The sequence below is a fragment of the Eptesicus fuscus genome, chromosome 10, assembly GCF_027574615.1.
Source record: "Eptesicus fuscus isolate TK198812 chromosome 10, DD_ASM_mEF_20220401, whole genome shotgun sequence".
Classification (NCBI taxonomy): domain Eukaryota; kingdom Metazoa; phylum Chordata; class Mammalia; order Chiroptera; family Vespertilionidae; genus Eptesicus; species Eptesicus fuscus.
This window is the reverse complement of record NC_072482.1, coordinates 67386664-67406823: the sequence shown is the minus strand read 5'-3', so window position 1 is coordinate 67406823 and position 20160 is coordinate 67386664. Positions and strand designations below refer to the sequence as shown.

General features: G+C 39.5%; 1 protein-coding gene across 2 annotated transcripts in view; it reads right to left on the bottom strand.

The window, feature by feature from the left end:
* Positions 1-4270: 4270 nt before the first annotated feature.
* SHPRH (SNF2 histone linker PHD RING helicase) overlaps positions 4271-20160 on the bottom strand; it is a 67154-nt gene continuing 51264 nt past the window's right edge. For both annotated transcript variants that reach the window (XM_054722213.1, XM_028140688.2), the window contains 6 exons: positions 19544-19732; positions 13018-13110; positions 12270-12356; positions 11406-11584; positions 6957-7037; positions 4271-5072 (listed from right to left, as the gene is read on the bottom strand). In XM_054722213.1, the coding sequence (XP_054578188.1) occupies positions 4976-5072; positions 6957-7037; positions 11406-11584; positions 12270-12356; positions 13018-13110; positions 19544-19732 (726 nt within the window). In that variant the 3' untranslated portion in view covers positions 4271-4975. The remainder of the gene's footprint in view (positions 5073-6956; positions 7038-11405; positions 11585-12269; positions 12357-13017; positions 13111-19543; positions 19733-20160) is intronic.

Sequence of the window (20160 nt, the reverse complement as noted above, 5' to 3'; positions counted from 1 at the left end):
GGACCTTTCAGTCCGCAGGCCGACCCTCTATCCACTGAGCCAAACCAGTTAGGGCGGAAAATATACTTAACATGATCAACAGGCAGTACATAATGCTCTCATCTTAGTCAATGAAAATCTTTATGAAGAGTCTGGGAAAATAACTGGATGTAGCACTTGTTGGATTGTCAGAAGCTGGGTGACAAGGGACAGAAGTGCCTTTGCAGGTCTGAGGACGAAATTAGGGATGGGGTAAACATAAACTAGATGGTTTTGAAAGAAAATAAACACAGGTAATTGTTAGGGTTGCTGAAGGAGGTACACATGAGGCCAAAAGTGGTGAGGGGTTATAAATTTATATCTGGAGACCAGATGGGCTGAGCCCCCAAATGGTGCCAGCAATCCGGGACCGGGAGTCAGAGATTTTTAAAGGATTCTAGACAGGCTTTTTTGGTGGTGAACTCTTTGGGCTGGTCTGGATCCTGGGAAAGGCCAGAGGGTAAAGAAATGGTCTTAGCAAGTGGAATGTGGTCTAAGCCAGTGGTCGGCAAACTGCGGCTCGCGAGCCACATGCGGCTCTTTGGCCCCTTGAGTGTGGCTCTTCCATAAAATACCACGGCCTGGGCGAGTCTATTTTGAAGAAGTGGCGTTAGAAGAAGTTTAAGTTTAAAACATTTGGCTCTCAAAAGAAATTTCAATCGTTGTACTGTTGATATTTGGCTCTGTTGACTGATGAGTTTGCTGACCACTGGTCTAAGCGAAAGGGAATGTCGGTTGTGAAGTGGTCTAAAGGTCAGTTCCCAGGGGAGGAGGTATCGATTCAATTATTTGGTCAGAACAAACAGTAATCTCAATAGATATACCCTAAGTAAATTATTAATAAAGTGAGGAGACACTCAATTTCAAAGGAAATTTAGATACAAATATTTGTTCTGCAAGGCACTGGAGGGGTCAGTGATCTGAACTGTGAATCATACAGACCTGAAAAAAAAAAATCCCACAGGTCAAAAATATGTCCTGGCACAAAACTGTTCCTCGAATAGGCTCTATGAGGGGTGAGGAGCATAAGAGCAGGTTTCGAGGAGAGAAAGATACCTAAGGAGTTTGAAGAGGAAGACCTTTAAGAAAAGGCTGGAAGGAATGGAATATTTGATAGGCAGCAATAAAATGTTACTAAACAATTTAATAACAATGGTCACCTGTATAAAGGATCATCACACAGATTATGGAGGTTAAATTTTATTTCTATTTTGCAAGGGAAAAAAGCATAAGCTACAGTACAAAAGATTTGGTTTCAATATAACAAATTCAGTTTCAATGAACAAAATCAGTCTTGAGAGTCATTGGTATTAAATAATGGAATAGGATACAACAGATGGTGCAGGACCTTCAAAGACAAGATACAGAGCTAGCCCATGAAATGCTGATGAAGGAAAGAAAAGGCTAGAGATGGTCATTTTGGTTTCTGCCAAGGTTTCATGCTACTTTCTGTAGGTGACACTTTTCTGCTCTATAACTGTGTGAAATACTCTCAGGTGCCATCTTGTTTGGGCCTGTATTATTCCCACGGCCTTCTTTAGACTTGATATTCATTAGAGGAATTCAGCGGTGGGCTTGAGCTTTTACAAAAACAGCCTCTCTCATTTTCTCTTCCCTGAGTTTAAAGAAAGCCTGACTTTGTGCTTGCTTTAGATGGATTTGAAGAACCCATCTTCTCCAGTAGGTGCCTTCTCAATTAATAAACCCGTCGTTACTCCAAACTTTGACATATTGAATATTGGCCTTTTTAAAGCGTTGGGTACACAAACTTTTGGACACCTCTATTAACACTGCATGCCTATGATGAGAGTTGAATTCCCTTTGGGGTTATCAACTTCTCACATGGTCCTCCCTCCAAAGGAATACTTGCAAGTGGTTTGCATTCTCCACAGTGTAACAGAGGTATATGGAGATTCTCATAAATTTTATGTAATATTGAGTTAATCGATCCTACTTTGAAGAAATACCATTGAAGATTAGATTTCCTTTATCAAAGTAGCCAGGCTTAAAATGCATTGCTTGTACTGCACTGTTTTAATGACATTTCACTTTTACACTGGCATGCCAGTTAAAAATTAAAAAATGGCATATTATTGTAGGATTTTATTTAAATTCTAGAAAAACTGAAAAATATGTTTTACTCAATTTAACTAAACCTGAGGTCATTTAGCATAGGTGATTTTGCATTTCTCACAGATTATCCTTTGAGGTTCATAACTATAAAGAACTCTAACACACTAAATCTTGGGAGAACTGGCAAATGACGGCAGGGAAAGATTTCAGGGACATGTTTCTTCCTTTGTCCACTTGAAAGGGTAGCTTGAGGTGATGATTAATCTCACATTGCCAAATTCAGTGCTTAAATATTCTGATAAGTACTGTTAGGTTTAATAATTATTTGTAAAGTATTTGTGATTGTTACATGTTGAATTATTATATCAAGAGTTTTTAGTTTGTTGTTATTAATGTGATAGGGAAGGGACCAATCATTAAAATCAAATGCATGGATCATGCTGCTGAGAGTACATACAAAGAGGAAAGTTGAAGCTGCAATAAACACAGTAAAGCTCTTGGGTTTGAAGTAGAAGATTATGGAATTAGAAAGATTATGGTACATGTATTCTACATTGTATGTAAAGAAGTCTTTTCAGTCTTATAAGCTCACCGACTCACTTAAGAGAAAATGGTTCCCTAGGTCCAAACATACTTTAAGCTCTCTAAGGACTGGAATGATCTCACTATTTCTCACTGTTGCATTAGCACAGCACCCATTTACGAACAACTATTTATAAGCAGTGATATTTCAGAGAATATAAAATGATGGAAGAAGGAAACAAAAAAGTTCTTTGTTTGCAGCCAAGTGTGGGGATTAGATCTGTATTTGTTTGGACAATTATTTGGAAGAATTGTCACAACTGTTTTAAAGAAATAACAAATGTCTGCACCATAAACAATTCTGTAGTATAAACAATTTTGACATCTTTTGTTGAGAGACCAAACCAAAAAACAAAACACTCACACACACACAAAAAAAACACAACCCCAAAACAAATAAAACCACACTGTATGTTCTACAGCTTAGAAATTAAACAAATCCCCAAATTTCAACTTCCACTAAAATATTTATTTAATTGATGATATCTTACAGAAATAAATAAGAGCAGTTTTTCCTCTAACACACAGGCATATTTATGTATGTATATATAGAGAGATTTTTTTACAAAATTGAAGCATATCAAATTGCTTCCCCTACAACTTTAGCTCAAAAGGAATACTAGGAAACAAACAGAAATACTAAATCTGCTCATCATTAATTATAACCATGGGCGTCTGAATCTCAGTGTAACAGATGAGAGGAAGAACGTGAGATCTGGAGTCAGGGGACCTGAGCTGCATGATCTAACTGGTATGTATCATAGGCACATTTCTCAATATTTCTGAACCTCAGTTCTCCTTTAAAATAGGAATGATGTTCATCATATCACCTTCACAAGATTGTTGGGCAAATTAAACACGTGAATGTACAGGAAAGCTCTTTGTAACATGCAAAGAGCTATAAAAATAATAGTTCTGTTTAATCTCATATAAAAGAATCAGTGCATATCTCCCTTCACTGAAGAATAAGCACCAAAAATGTGTGTGTGTTTCTTCAGCTAAATTATCTCAAACCTAGAAAAAGAAACTGCACCTTAACTAAGCACCAGAGCATCTCGGACAATTGTGGTTCAGGGGATGTTTCCATTACAGTTTTCTGCGTAGCTAAGTAGAAGCTAATGGGTCCTGAGGGTCATTTAAAACTTTGAAGGCTCAAAGAAAACAAAACAAAACAGGAGCATTTGTATTATATCAAATGGCTAGGATATAATAAGCTACTATTCCTTAGTTACCAATTTCAAAGTCCATTAATTCTTCACAGAAGAAGAAACACTAAGTTATTAGCACTTTCAATTATTTGCTGATGTAAATATGATATTCTCTTGTTTCAAAGATAAAATACTGGTCCTTGAGATAAGTACTAGTGGAATAAAATAACAAACCCGATCATAAATTTAGATATTTCTGGTTAAAAATCTAGTTACATACACAAGAACACGGGAAAGGAAAGGAATGCAAGACATCAGTATAATAATGATTATTAAAAAACCTGCCATATTTCCATGTCATAATAAGAACTAAAGGTACAAAAATTGTGATATTTACAGATACATTAATCTTAAAACATGTAAAACTTAACAAGAAAAAACCAAAGTAGAGAAAGCAGATTAATTTTAAGATGAACATTAATACATTTAGAAGCCCTATTTAAAGTTAACTGCTTACACTGACACTACTTAACATGTAATAGAAACAGGAAAAGTGTTTCAAATTTTCGTGGCAAGATACAGAGAAAAGAAATAATTGCCTAATATTAAGTTATTGTTAGGAGTTGTAGTACTGTAGTTACTATGTATGAAGTTACAGTCTAAACCTACTTAAATAACTAGGAGTTAATATAATTCATTATCTACTAAAAATAGTACTTACAAGATATTGCTGAGTTATGTGCTAAAGATACTGAAGGCCCTTCCAAAAGTGAGATTCGTGTTGGTTGTACAACCAGGTCATACAAAACTAGGCTAGTTTACTTTCTCGTGTTCCAACTCCTTTTAAGACTGACCTTATCAAAAGAAATGTACATAGTACCTGCCTTCATTCACTCAGATATAGATATTCTTCAGAACAAAAATAAATGTTTTATTAGGAGTGAAAAATTAAAACCTTTACAGATCTTCTGGAAACAGCATATTGAAAAGGGCTCCATGACTACTGGGACACTGTACAACTGGAAAAGAAGGAAATTCATTTGCCTAAGAACAGTGGATACTGACATCTAGTGGATAGTTTACTTGTAACTTCGCTCTACAAGCTACGGCAGTTTTTAAATACATTGACGTTTGCAGACTGAATCAGGTGCACTTCATTCAAGTTCTTCAGTGTCTTTGGTAAAGAGGTCTGCCAGATCAGCCACGGTCAAGACAGAGGCCTCTGGATGCTTCCCCGATGAGCTGGTGTGACTGCAGGATTTTCCAGATGAGCAGAGTCAGAAAGAAACCCCAGGAGTAAATGATTTCATTTGTCATATCTATTGTTCTAGCCTTATAGTACTATAATATATAATAAGAATATAAAGATATTATATCATCTATACTAATAAAAGGGTAATATGCAAATTGGTCAGGACACCCTCACAGTAACGACCGATCAGCAGGCTGCGTGAAGTGACCAGGTCGGCAGGGGGGTTAGTGAGGGACGACCAAACAACTGAACAAGCAGGCTGCGTGGGGTGACCAGGTCGGCAGGGGGGTTAGTGAGGGACGAGCAAACAACTGAACAGCAGGCTGCGTGGGGTGACCAGGCCGGCAGGGGGTGCAATTGGGGGTGACCAGGCCGGCGGGGGGGGGGTAGTGAGGGGCGACCAGGCCGGCTGGGGTGGCAGTTGGGGGCAACCAGGCTGGCAGAAGGGGGGCATTGAGGGGCAACCAGGTCGGCAGAAGGGGACAGTGAAGGGAGATCAGGCCAGCAGGGGGGACAGTTGGGAGTGACCAGGCTGGTGGGGGGGGCAATTGGGGGCGACCAGACCGGCAGGGGGGGTAGTTAGGGGCGATCAGGCCGGCAGGCAGAGGTGGTTAGGGGTGATCAGGTAGGCAGGCAGGCAGGTGAGCAGTTAGGAGCTGGTGGTCCTGGATTATGAGAGGGATGTCCGACTGCCGGTTTAGGCCCGATCCCCTAAAACGGCAGTTGGACATCCCCTGAGGGGGTCCCGGATTGGAGAGGGTGCAGGCTGGTCTGAGGGGACCCCCCCTTCCATGCACGAATTTTGTGCACTGGGCCTCTAGTAATAATATAAGGATTACTTGTCCTCAAGTTTTTATACCTGAGTCATAAGAAACTCCCAGAAGAAAGTAGGTGATGGGAACATTATTACATCTTGTTAAAATTAGTGAAGACTTCTATATATTATTTTCAGGCTTTGTCATAAAATGCTTTTTCTTTGCACAATTAATAAAACAAAGAAACAAAACCTCCCCTACTGTTACTAAGGCTCTCACCTTACAATTTACCTTCTTACTATCTCAAGTTAATTTGTTTCAAGAGAACTTCAACAGATCTTCTAATTGCTATTTTATTGAAGCAGCTTAAATATAATCACTGAATTCTGTTATGTATGGAAACAACAACAAAAAGCCTCATGTTTGAGGCAAAAAGTCTGGTGGTCACCTCCTTCCTCCCCTTAAACACCGATGGAAGACAATGTCTGGCTTCAAACTGCTTCTTTGCCAACTATGCAAAGTCCCCCCATCTCTACTGCGTGTATCTTCCAATCACACCTATCTCATGAGGATGCAGTAAAGCATTTGTTTATGCTTTCAAGTGACTTTAAAGAACACAAGTTATAGAATAAATATTAGGAAGTTTTAGGATTCTAAAGCTGGGTTTTGAAAATTAAGGCTGCTTTGGTCTCTGCTGCTGTTCTGCTTTTGGAATTAACACCATAATTACCAGCAGAGTTTTAAGTCCAGACCTTCCTCTCTGTGTGTGACTAACACACGTGAAGTTCAAGCAGCATGTCAGTGTCATTTTACAGACATCAGACCAAGGCTTTTCGGTGGGGCATGGAGATGGATATCATTTAAAAGTCTACTGTGGCAAAGAAAAGTAGGATAGTTTAAACATTTTAATACACTACACCCCTATTAATATGTTAAATCAAATATAGAATAAACATTAACTGAAAAATTTTGACTAGGTAAAATGCCATACCTTACTTTTAAAAAGTATTTGCACTTGTATCTTTTTGTTGACTAAGTAGTCATCTAAGTGAAGAAGCTCCAAACACATACACAACCTTATATATAAACAGGAAAACTTCCCCATCCACTAAGTAAACTGTCACCTACCTCCTCTCAGCAGTTTTCAGCATTGCTTGCATTCTTTCTTCTATTGTTGCTTTAATCAAGAATCTGTGTACAATAGTAGGTCTAGGAAGTACATAACAATTACAAGTTTAAAAACATCTTAAAACTAATGGGAACAAACAAACTTTGTTTTGTACATGCTATACCATCAGTCAGTTGGCAGGTAGTAACGAAGGTGCTGGTGGGGGTGGGCGGTTCAGCAGTCAATAAAGTGAACTATTTAATCTCAATGAACTCACATTTAAATGAGAGGAGACACAATGAATACAATAAACAATTATGATATTTTCAGGTAACAGATAATGCCATGAGGAGGCTGACATGAGTTGAAACATGACTGATGGTAATGAGGTCACTAAGCAAAGGAGGAGTGGGAAGAGTATCCCAACAGAAGAAACAGTAAATAAATGCAAAGCCCCAGAAAAGAACATGCTTGGCACAAGCTTAAAATGTTAGAGAGGCAGAAATAAGGCTATGGTGGCAGAAACAGACTATAAACTTGGGGTAGAGAGGTGAAAGCGAGACTGGAGAGGTGGGCACAGGTCAGAACATGGGTCTTGTAGGATACGGCAGGAATTTGGGTTATATTATGGTTATAATAGGAATCCACAAGTGGGTTTTATGTGTGATTTGAGTTACACTTGATTCTACTTCAGAATCCCGTGGGCTGTGGTGCAGGTTGGATTGGTAGGCAGCAAGAGTGAGACAGGGAAGCCAGTTAAGTTCTGCAGTCGGCCAGATAAGAGGGTGGGCTGGACCTTGGTTGTATTAGCAAAGGTAGTAAGCAGTCAGTAAATTTGGAATATTTTGGGGAGATGGAGCTGACAAGACTGAACTAATGTTTGGATACAAGGTATGAAAAGAGAAATATGGAAGAGTCCTAGATTTCTGGTTTCAGAAACTACAGATGATAGGGCCTCATTCTAAGACGGGGCAGTTTTGGGGTGGTGGCAGGGCGGTAGGAATAGTTTTGTTTTGCCCATGTTAATCTCAAGTTTTCTATTAGACAGGCATCCAGGGGAGGTGTAGCGTCCACAGATCCAGGTACAGAGATAGAAGTAGATAGATGTATCTGGGACAGGAGCCAAAGGGACATGTCTGGAATATACTGAGTCTCCCTATTACTACGGATGGACCATCTGCGCTTCTGCCTAAAATCATCTCTATACTGAGAATTACACCTCTTGCCCATTCGAAGGCACTGTCCCAGCATTCTCCTCAACTCCTGCCTCATTAGTTTTTCTGTCTCTAATGCATCATTCTCCTATTATTTCTCTCATATGACAAGGGAAAAATAACACACCTCTCTTGATCCCACTCTCTTCCTTTTCTCTTCTCTCTGCAGCAAAACTCCTCACACTAGTCCCATCAGCTCTATAGTCTGCAGTGGATTGTGGTTAAAAGCATGGAGTGTTGAGGCAGAATGGCTGTTTGAAACCTGCCACCACTTTTACTAGACATGTGACCCTGGACAAGTTACTTAACCCCTCTCTCTTATAAAAGTGTTTGTTAATAAATAAATAAAATCCTATTCTATTTTACACTCACACCAGGCCCTCGCCTCCACCATTCCACTCAAACTGGTTTTGATCTCCATGCTGCTAAGTCTAAGGATCAATTCTCAATCCTTACTTTACTTGACATTTGGACAGTACATGACACAGTGGATCGTATTCCCCTTCTTAAGTTACATTCTTTACTTGGCTCCCAGGACATCTCCCAGTTTTCTTCTTAATGCACTGTTTGATCTTTATCTATCCTCTTTGCTGGTTTCCCCCTCTTCCCTTAGAGATAATTAGAGCCTTAAAGTTTGGGGTGCTCTGGAATTTCATCCTTGGTCCTTTTATCTCAGTCTCTGTTGGTAACCACATTTAGTCTCAAGACTTAAAAATACCATTATATGCTGGTGGCTTCCAGATGTATCTCTCCAGTCCAGACTGTTCTCCTGAACGCTGGACATCTATATCCAATTACAGAACAGACATCTCCATTTGGATGTCTAATAACATCTCGAACTTATATCTACAATGAAGTTCTGCCATTCCCTCCCCAAGTCCTATAGTCTTCCCCAGGTCCACGGAAAGCTGCTTCATCCTTCGGTTGTCCAGGCCAAAACCATGTGCTAACCTGACTTTCTCACACACCATGTCCAGCCTGTTCACAAATACTACTGGTTCTACTTTCTAAGTAAATCCAGAACTTGACTGCTTTTCACCATTTCCACTACTGTTAACATGGTCCAGATTACCTTTAACTCTCACCAGCATTCCTGCAATTGCCTTCTAACTAGTCTCCCTGCTTCTAGTCTCCCTTGTGCTCCCACCCCCTCCCCATGCCCAAACATGACATTTGGAATGACTGTTTCAACACTTACATTAGCTCATGTCACTCCTCTGCTCAAAGCCTTCCAATGGCCTCTGGGCCCTATATAGTCCCCCCAAACACACACACAGCCCTCCAGCCAAGCTCTCTGACTTCATCTCCTATTTCTTTCCTCTTTGCTCCCTCTACTTCAGCAACTCTGGCTCCTTCCTATTCCTGAAACACACCAGGCATACTCCTGACTAAGGGCCTTTGCACTGAGTGTACTGTCTACCTAAACAGTCTTCACTAAGGTATCTGCTGGGCTTTCTTTATCTTCTCACCCTGGTTCAGAAATTACCTTCTCCATAAGACCCCCATGCCGTCCTGGCCAGCCACCTGAACTCTATCCTCCTTACCCAGGTCTACTTTTCTAACTCCTAACACAGTATATACTTTTCTTATTATGCTTATTGTTTACCATCTGCTTCTCTAACAACTTTTTATAACCAGGATTTAAGCCCCAGTAAGGGCATCTCCAGCACCCAGAACTGTGCCTGGCAGATAGGTGCTCAATATAAATTCACTGAATGAAGTATGTAGATATCGATACAGGAGACTGTTCAAGTTGGTGATGGAAAGAGGAGGCACTTCTAATCTGATTGTATCTGATTTCCCTGTATGAGGCTAGATCATTGCCAAAGGGGAGGAGGAAGATGTAGAAGACTTAAGATAGTCTCCTTAGAAAGTAGAACAATCTATTTACTAGGGAAGCATGGTTGAATTGTCAGGTAGCGTTAAATGTTCTTTTAGACTTGTGGCCTTACATCAAAGAAGAGTCCAGTGCATGCTTTAGAAACATCTATAAGACAAGAAGTCTGTTTAAAAATATAAGACAAAAAAAAAACACCAACCCATAAAAACAAACAACCAACCAACCAATAAGACATAACTGCATTTTAAATGATACTTGGTAGTACTGTAGAACAAGCTTGCATTTATTGTATTACTTTGCCATATTTTGCTAAGGGTTTACTTAAAATTAAGTCATCATTTATTCTCTCAGTTATTGCTCACAAAGCAGTCCATGTGTCTGAGCCTGGCCCAGGAGACCTCATCTCCTGCCATTGCTCTCCTCATACCTTACACCCCAGCAATTGCAAACTCCTTACAGTCCCTAGAAATATTATGTTGGTTATCTCTTCTGTTTCTGAAAACAAGACTCTCTTTGGCTGTGTGAACACCCCTTTTTAGCCCAACTTTGAAATATTATTCCTTCAAGACTCAACGTAATAAAGCTTTTTCTGACTCTCTAGGGCACAAACTGCTCACTCCCTTCTTTTGTTACCACAGTACTTCTATTATATTTTTGCACATTGTACTACAATATATTCAATCATCCATTTCCTGTACTACATGGTAACCTCATTGGGGGCAACAGATTATGTCTTTTTCAACTTGACTCTTCAGTATCCAGCACAATGGTATTCAATCAATATTTACTTAACAAGTTCTTCATATGGATGCATTTCTTTGAAAAACATTCAAGGCATCTAACATCCAGGAGGTAATACATCTGAGAGACCTTATAAAGAATAATGGTCCATCTTGATACTTGAATAAAAGTAGTCCATACTATATGATATATACTATTAGGTTTGCTTTGGGCCTTACTAATAAACTAAATCTAATTCACTCTAAGAGTAGACCTGTTTTAGAGTGGGGCTGTCTTTTCCTAAGGTGAAGAATTTAAAAGGGAGATATTTGTTTTCAGTCATGCATGAAGTATGTCTTCTTTTAAATACAAACCACCTGAGACAATAAAAAATCAATTCTTCCCAAAGTTATGATGGATGCCTTCAACTTTCCAGTTGTCTTAAGCAGTTTAAGAAACGTCCTTGATGAAGTATCAGGGTAGTTTGTGAAGGAGAAAAGACAAAAATCTAGGAGAATTTTGGGGTTTGTTGTTTGGAGGAGGGAGGGTTGGAAATCTCTCAAAATGTCCTTTGGTCATATAATACTTGAAAATTTAATAAATGAGGAAGAGATTAAAAATGAATAGGTTATGATGAATACAAATGAAGAGTCTTAGGAACTTGAAGCAAACATGACTGATATTAAAGTCCTTACTTTGTTTGTCCAATTCGGTGCACCCTTCCTATGGCCTGAAGCTCATGGGCAGGGTTCAATATGGGCTCCACCAAGAGAACGTGAGTAGCTTCAATGATAGTTAATCCATTAGAACCTGTGTGCAGGGGCAGCAGCAAAATATTGATTTGGGGATCATGTTTAAATGCTGAAAGGTTCTCCTAAAAAAGAAAGGTACATTTAAATTTTAGCTGGATCAGTTAGAAGCAAGAGCAATATATTATAGCTCATGTTAAATATGCCTAATGATATTCAGGTCACTATAGAATATAATAGCTAAGAAAATTAAATGTAAAATTACTATTTTTAGAAAATATAAACTTACTGCTTGACTTTATGAGTACAAGTGTCTTCTAAGTTCTAGTTGAATCACTATGTGGTGTATGCAAATTAAACTATATGAGCTGAGTGGAGAAAAAGAGCAAGAATGTGTTAGAGCATGTATGAGATAAGAGACATGAATCTGCTCAATGTTCACTTGGTCTTTTTGTGTGTGTTTGTCTTGGATGTGCACTGTTGTTGCACTGAGTGTGATGTAAGAACAATCTGACCACATGCAGTTTTGCCTGATGCAGTGAATTTAGAACCTAATCCCCGGGGCATGAGGCCCCAGTCCATTCAAAAGGTATATCATAGGCCATCTTTTGTTATATTAAAGAAATGTACCTCAAGTCAGAAGAGATCATGCTATGGGTATAACTGAACAAAAAGAAAATAACTATAGTTTCTCTACTTTGCTTTATAATTAATCAAGACACAAGACAATAAATAAAAGTAAGCTAGTAAATAGAACTTTCCATTTACAAATGAATCCACTTTAAAAAATATGAGAAAATCTTGGCATACCTGAAATGTCTTCACACGACTGATCTGTGCAAATTCCATGTTGTTGTCAGTGAGAGCTTTTGAAATAATATCTAATACATCTTGCCACTAAGAACACATAAGATAAGAAAATATTTATACATAGCTTTCACATAAAGAGAATTGAAAAGGAACTAAGTCAAAATAACTTTTGTACCTCAGAATTAAGTAAACACAAAACCAAAACCTTTAAATGAAGTACCATCAATATTATTTAGTACTATATTGAAATGGTAATGTTTTTATTTTTTTAATCAAATGCTAGTTAAAGATAAAGATAGGGTAAACAAAATAATCATCTTTGAGAACTGAATTAAGAGAAGCATAAATAATAGAAAATTAATAATGGAGTTCTTAATGAATGTGGTTACTTATCTTTCCAAAATGAAAACTAGAATTTTTATTCAGTTGATTATCTTTCTCTTAAATAATCAAGTTCATTTGCGAAATGAGACTTTCAAGGTTATAGAATCCAATTTTTAAAAATATTAATATAAGAAAATCCCCAAGTAAAAGAAATATAAAAACATGAAATGTAGCTATTGGAATTGTCTTATGAAGCATCATAAAATTTTATAAAAATAATTCTATAGTATGGACATAGAAAATACTCAGTAAATCTAAATCCTACCTATATTATGGCAAACTTTAATAACTAGTTCTCAGATATAAAATGATTTGACCGAAAGCCAGTTGGCGTTAACAGTGAGGATGAAAATGCTCATTATACCGTTGAGAAAACGAGTGCTTTAGCTTCCGGATCTCTAAGCTGGATTCTCATCAGAGTTCTGACCACAGCTTCCACTTTTGTAGAATGACTACCCTTTGAACACAAAGAAGAAAACACATTACTACCAAATAAAATCTAGTTAACAACAGAAGGGAAAACCATTATAAAATACTTTTATTATCAAAACTATGATAGGTACATATGTGTTTATCCTTTTTTATTTTGTATTTTCTGGGAATTTTCGTTAGCCTCAAAAGTGTACAAGTTATGGAATTTACACCCTGAGAGAATCTATATAATAAAAGCCTAGGTGACCTTTATGGCGGAAAGACCAGAATGACTAGTTGCTATGATGTGCACTGACCACCAGGGGGATGACGCTCAACGCAGGAGCTGCCCCCTGGTGGTCAGTGCACTCCCACAGGGGGAGTGCTGCTCAGCTGGAAGCCGGGTTCACGGCTGGCGAGCGCAGTGGCAGTGGCGGGAGCCTCTCCTGCCTCCACAGCAGTGCTAAGGAGCAGCAAGCCGAGCGGTAAGGAGCAGCGAGCAGGTGGGTGGTAAGGAGTGAGGGGTCCCAGACTGCGAGAGTGTGCAGGCCAGGCTGAGGGACCCACCCCCCAGTGCACGAATTTCGTGCACCAGCCTCTAGTCTATATATATAAAAGGCTAATATGCTAAGTGTCCGACCATTTGACCGTTCACTATGATGCGCACTGACCACCAGGGAGCAGACGCTCAACGCACAGGCATGAAAACATGGAACAGACTGAGGAATCTCAGAAGGAAGGGGAGAGGGAGGGTGAGAAGAGATTAACCAAAGATCTAATATGCATACTAGAGGCCCGGTGCACGGATCTGTGCACCAGTGGGGTCCCTCGGCCTGGCCTGCAGGGATTGGGCTGAAACCGGCAGCCCAACATCCTCCGAGGGGTTCTGGATTGCGAGAGTGTGCAGGCCAGGCTGAGGCACCCCATTGGTGCATGAATCCGTGCACCGGACCTCTAGTTTAAATATATAAAAGGCTAACATGCTATGTGTCCGACCTTTCGACCAGTAGCTATGATGTGCACTGACCACCAGAAGGCAGAAACACTCAATGTACAGGCATGGAAACATGGAACAGACTGATGGATCTCAAAGGGAAGTGGGGAGGGCGGGAAGAGATTAACCAAAGATCTTATATGCATAATAGAGGCCTGGTGCATGAATTCATGCACCGGTGACCAGTGGGGTCCCTCAGCCTGGCCTGCAGGGATCGGACTGAAATTGGCAGTCCAACATCCCCCGAGAGGTCCTGGATTATGAGAGGGTGCAGGCTAGGCCAAGGGACCCCACCAGTGCACGAACCCGCGCACTGGGCCTCTAGTTGAATATAAAAGCACAACAGAGAGTCATACAGAGATATGGCCCTGAAGATAAGATTTGGTAGCATAGATTTTTTCTTTAGATTTCTTTGGTGGTTTGTAACTTGCAAATAACCTGAATGTTTCCCACTACTGTTCAGTTTAGAGGAAGTCACTTGTTGTCTTGGTATTTTATTACTTCCATTACTTTTTTTAAAAAAAATATTTCTTTATTGATTTCAGAGAGGAACGGAGAGGGAGAGAGAGATAGAAACATCAATGATGAGAGAGAATCATTGATCGGCTGCTTCCTGCACACCGCCCACTGGGGATCAAGCCTACAACCCAGGCATGTGCCCTTGGCCAGAATTGAACCTGGGACCCTTCAGTCCACAGGCTGACACTCTATCCACTGAGCCAAGCTGGCTAGGGCTACTTCCATTACTTTTATTCTGGACTTTTCTTTTTGAAGTAGAGCTAATTCTCTCAATGTGCCTGTGCTATCCATAGTAGTTTCCACTAAGACCAGCTAACATTGTTTTATTTCTGTCTGCACCTGTTCACAATGCTAAAAACCCAAATTGGTAGTGACATATACAACTTGGTGCTGTTATGCAACTTGTATGACTGGTCTCATAAAGTGGGAATACTTTTCAAGCAAATGCCTGGGGTAAGTGCTGGGTTCTTAAGCATTCACATACTACTTGAATGAAGTTCAATGGAAACTCCACCTCGGCTGTGGGAAATCTTACAGTGCATAAGGCCATCAAAATATTATCCTGTTATTTTAAACACCTTGAATAATGATTTTCAAGAGATAAGTTAGCAAGAGCAAAAAAGTAAAAGCTTTATTTGGACATAAAGGGTCTTAGGGATATTATCCTATATAATAAAAGGCTAATATGCCCCTCCCCCCCACCGGCCTGGCCCGATTGGCCCCAATTGGGGCCAGCTGGCCGGACCCCACCTGTGCACGAATTCATGCACCAGGACTCTAGAATGTAAATACTATCCAATTGTCCATCCATCCATCTATCCATCCACTCACTGGGTACCTGTTACATGCCAGGCATTGTTCTAGATGATGGGGACACAGTAGTAAATAAAACAAAGTCCCCACCTCAAGAACAATGTCCTTTCTACATTTAGTGGAGTTTACACTCCATAAAGTATAAGTTCTTCATAAAGGTAATTTCATAAAGATTATTTATGGTTTAAATCGTAGAAGTACATTTTCTCCTGGATAGAAATTTCTCATGACATAAAAATCTTGTCCATTACAGGGTCAGGGTTTCCACCAACAAAAATGCTCTGTGTAAAACCTAGCCAAATATAGGACACAGGGAACATGCCACGTGGGGCTTATGTTCTGCCAGGAGGCCTACTTCAGTATCCAAAACGCCTGGCAGTTGTCAGGACTTGCAAGGGGAATTTTGTTTACTTTGTGAAATGCCCAGTAGGTTCCAAGGGTCATTTAGGAATACTGTCATACTGTCGTTAGGGCAGATACAGTCTTTAACTTACAAGCATCCACTATAGAGAACATTCTGATCTCAGTATTCATTTTATTTCTATGCTCAATCAATAGAATCCCTTATATTATGAAATAGCAGTAGAAAAAAATGTCTTATGTTATTTAATACTATTTTTATATTCTTTAAATATTTATTATCTGAGATCAGCTACATAATTAAGCACTATGTATGATATTACATTGTTTAATATGTCCAACAGTATCAACCATTGGCTTAGAGTGAAATAAAACATTTTATTTTATAAAACATTTTATTTTAAAAAATATGGTTTTATTGATTTTTAGAGAGAGAAGAAGGGAGAGGGATAGAGAAATAGAAACACTGATAAAGAGAAACATCATTGATCAGCAGCCTCTTGCATGTCTCCTACTGGGGATCAAGCCCACAACATGGCATGTGCCCAGACCAGGAATCGAACCAGTAACCGCTTGCAAGTTTCATGGGTCGATACTCAACCACTGAGTTACACTGGCTGGACTGAAATAAACATTTTAGATAAAATAAAAACTGTAATGAAATAAAAAAAATTACTTCTCAGGGTTGTTTAATAAAAATCAGGGATTTGATAATAAATAATAAAAAAACCCTAAATTTAGGAATAGTATGAACTAATATTTACAAAATTTCAAAATAATGCCTTCATTATTCACATAGAGCCATCTTTATTTTATATCTGACCACATCCTCAACTCCAGTTAGACGATGTGAGCATTTCATAGGAGCGTTTTAGAGAGTCAGAAGAGTCCAGTGAGACTCTGAGAAAACAATAAGCAGATGCTTCAAGGCGAAGTGGCAGACACCAGGGCAGACATGTGACAGAAGTTAAGAAAAGGGAACAGGTAGCAGAAGGCAGAAGTGACAGATACAAATGGTGACAGAAAAGGCAGCAAGAAGCAAGATGAGAATGTGAAAGAGGGATACAATTTGCTTGCCTAATAGGAACAATATTCAGTCATGTATTTAATAAAAAAGAAATGCACATATATGTGTATCTATGACAAAAGATAAATTAACTTTAGTAAATTCTGTGGTCTTATAATTTTTTACAAGATGCTTTAATTAATTCATGTGTTCATCAAAACCCATGAAAGACAGGAAGAAATTGGAGCACAATGAGCACAGCTGTACACTGATACCCGTCCCAACAGGACAACAAATGGAACTGTCTTAGTCTCTTTCCTGGGGTCTAGGAAAGCTGCCATAGGATAAACAGGTGTTAGGTTTGATGTGTTCAGTGACTCAGTTTCACAGAAGCTGTACTGTTTACTTGTAGCTAGAGTGATCACTTCCTAAACCTCAGCGCATTAGGCCTGACACAGCAGTTCCGTCATATGCTGCTCCCTGTACTGTGAATGCTTTCATCTAAGAGTCAGCAGCCCTTCTTAGGCAGGAATGCCATCTGTGGCCCTTGGGATGCCTGAGGCCAGAGGAAGAGACAGAAGAAAAAGAAGAAAGAGCTAAGAAAGACCATTTTTATGAGAAGGAAAGGGAGAAAGAATTACAGGAGTAGAAAGAAAGGAGGAGAGGGGGACAGAGAAGGAAAGTAGTTCTTTGTGTGGAGAGTAGGATAAAGTATAACCAACTCTAGATATTATTCACTAGGACAACCCATTCAACATTCGGATCTCACTGCTTCATCTTCTAGAACCCTTTTTCCTTCACCTCACTTGGGTCACCCACTTCTCCAGCCACATCTGGAGTACTGAATACCTGTCCTCTCTGAAAATGACTAATGAAGATTGCCTATTCCTTGCTAAGAACACCTGATCTTACAGCTTGTTTGCTTGATAGCTGAACCTCTACCTATCATTTGGGCATTGCTGACAGTCTCCTCCTTATCGAAGCAGAGTGTTCCTGTGGCCTCTGTTGACAGCACACTCGCCTGGAGTGCTGTCTCTAGTTGCTCCTTCTAGGTCTCCTTTTTCAGCCTGCTCCCTTTATTCCACCTTCACGAAGCTATGGAGTTCTGCAGGACCTGATCTGAAGCTAACTTCTATGTTCCTTTCCTTAGGTAATCTCATTCTCTCTCATGGCTGCAAAGATCTCTTACGCCAATGACTGACTTTAAATCTCCAGCTCCACATATTAATGCTTTGCTGGATAGTTCTAATCGGATGTCTTAGGCACTTCAAAGATAGTATGTCTAAATGTACTCCTCTTCCAAATACCTTAATACAGTAACTGCACCATTATCTACCTGACTTTTTCACATCAGAAACCAGGGAGTCACTTCTGAAATCTTCTTCATCAGCCCCTACAACATTCTATCTTCTAATCAACTTTACTCTAAACACTCTCTTAATATATCCACTTCTTACCATCCCCACTGCCACCAATGTAATCAAAGACATAATCATTATTGCTGTAGCCTCCTAAACTGGTCTCTCCAAATGTTCTGTACTATTTTCTAGACAGCAATGTAACTGATATTTTCAGGTTTTACTCAAGTAACAGTAGAAATAAAGAACAATTAGATATTTTTTCATTCAACTATAGTTTTCTTGGGAGGGGGCATCCTAACAACTGCCTAATATTCTAACATCTTAACTGAGACTGCCTAAGTGGGATAGTTAATTCTACCCCAAAATACAATCCTCAAACATAGTGAGAAGAGAACTTCAAGGACCCAGAAGGAGAAGGAATTAAGGAAAAAGATTCTATCACCTCTTGCTTGAGTATATGCCACCAATCTCTCGACTAGTCCTTCTGGCCTACATCCCATACTATATTCATGTATTTATTTGTCCTTCATCTAGCTTGGTTAGGGGAAAAACAAACAAATCACGTTTAAGAAATACAAAGAACAAAAAGCCTAGTACAGGCTTTCCTGAATAAATTACAGATCATGTTTGGATTTCAAATTATGGTCACTTCCTTAAAATTTGGAATGAAGCCCTAGCTGGTTTGACTCAGTGGATAGAGTGCTGGCCTGAGCACCAAAGGGTCCCAGGTTCGATTCCGGTCAAGGGCACATACCTGGGTTGCAGGCTCCTCCCTGGCCTGAGCCCTGGTTAGGGCATGTGTAGGAGGCAACCAATCGATGTGCTTCTCTCACATCAATGTTTCTCTCTGTCTTTCCCTCTCTCTTCCTCTCTCTCTAAAATATCAATGGAAAAATATCCTCATGTGAGGATTAACACCACCAACAAAAAAATTTGGAATGAAGCATAGGAAAAAAATAGGGAAATAAAGCCAAGTTTAGGTTGCACTCTGAAATATTAATCTACGCCATTTAAACGAACACTAACTTCAGTATCCCGTCTACTTTCTCCTTCAACCTGGTTGGGCATATCCTTTTCCCCAGATATCCAGGGCTAAATGAAAGAATGAGGACAAAAGCTTTCTTTAAATAAATCTCTAATGTAACCAGAGCACTATTTGTAGTAGACAGAGATACTATAGAAAATAACAGGGAAGTGGAATTCTAAGAAGGCACTTTTTGGCCACAGTGGGCATGCCTATCGCTGACTATGAAGGGAGAGAGTGTTCTTGTGTTCTTCTCACAGGAGAGGGTAGATGGTGAAGCCGAGGCTTTCGGGCAGTGTGTCCAGACAGACAACAGTGGTTCCTACACATGCACAGCCTTATTCTGATTGTGATTTTCTCATTGCCCTGACTAGTCTTCTACATGTTCTTAATCTACTTCACCTTCACAGGGATGTCCTCTTCCTGGCTGGCTTTCTCCGAGGTGAAGACATACGAGATTTCTTTGTGAGATGTGTTCTGGCGGCAGATGGCACACTTAATGGAGCTTCTGTGGGAGCCCACACTGTACTGTTCGATAATAATGGAAACGCATTCATTACAGAAACAGTGCCCACAGGTCAGGACTGCCCACTGGAAAAGAAAACACAGAACATGCTCAGGGAGTTGCCACCGAAGATGCCTTCCAATGTATACATATATGAAGAGGAGAAGAAGTCATCATTGCACTGCCTAAATATTTCATGACATGAGTATTCTTTAAGTCATAAAAACTAAGCTGTACATTTAAGTGAATGATTTTTTAAGTCCAGTCAGAGTAAGCTTTCATAGTGTTTAGTTCTGCTCACCCTAACAGTGAGCACAATAGTCAGCTAGTCGCTGTTACTTGTAAGAAGTTGATGTTCTCATTTCAGTATTTAGGAAGAATGTGAATTACCCCTTCAGCACTCTAATGGCAGATATAATACAAGGACTAAGAACAGCATTAATTTGGAGGCAATATCACACTCAATATAGTCCATACAACTTTTAAATACATTTACATTTTCCCATGTTAAAAC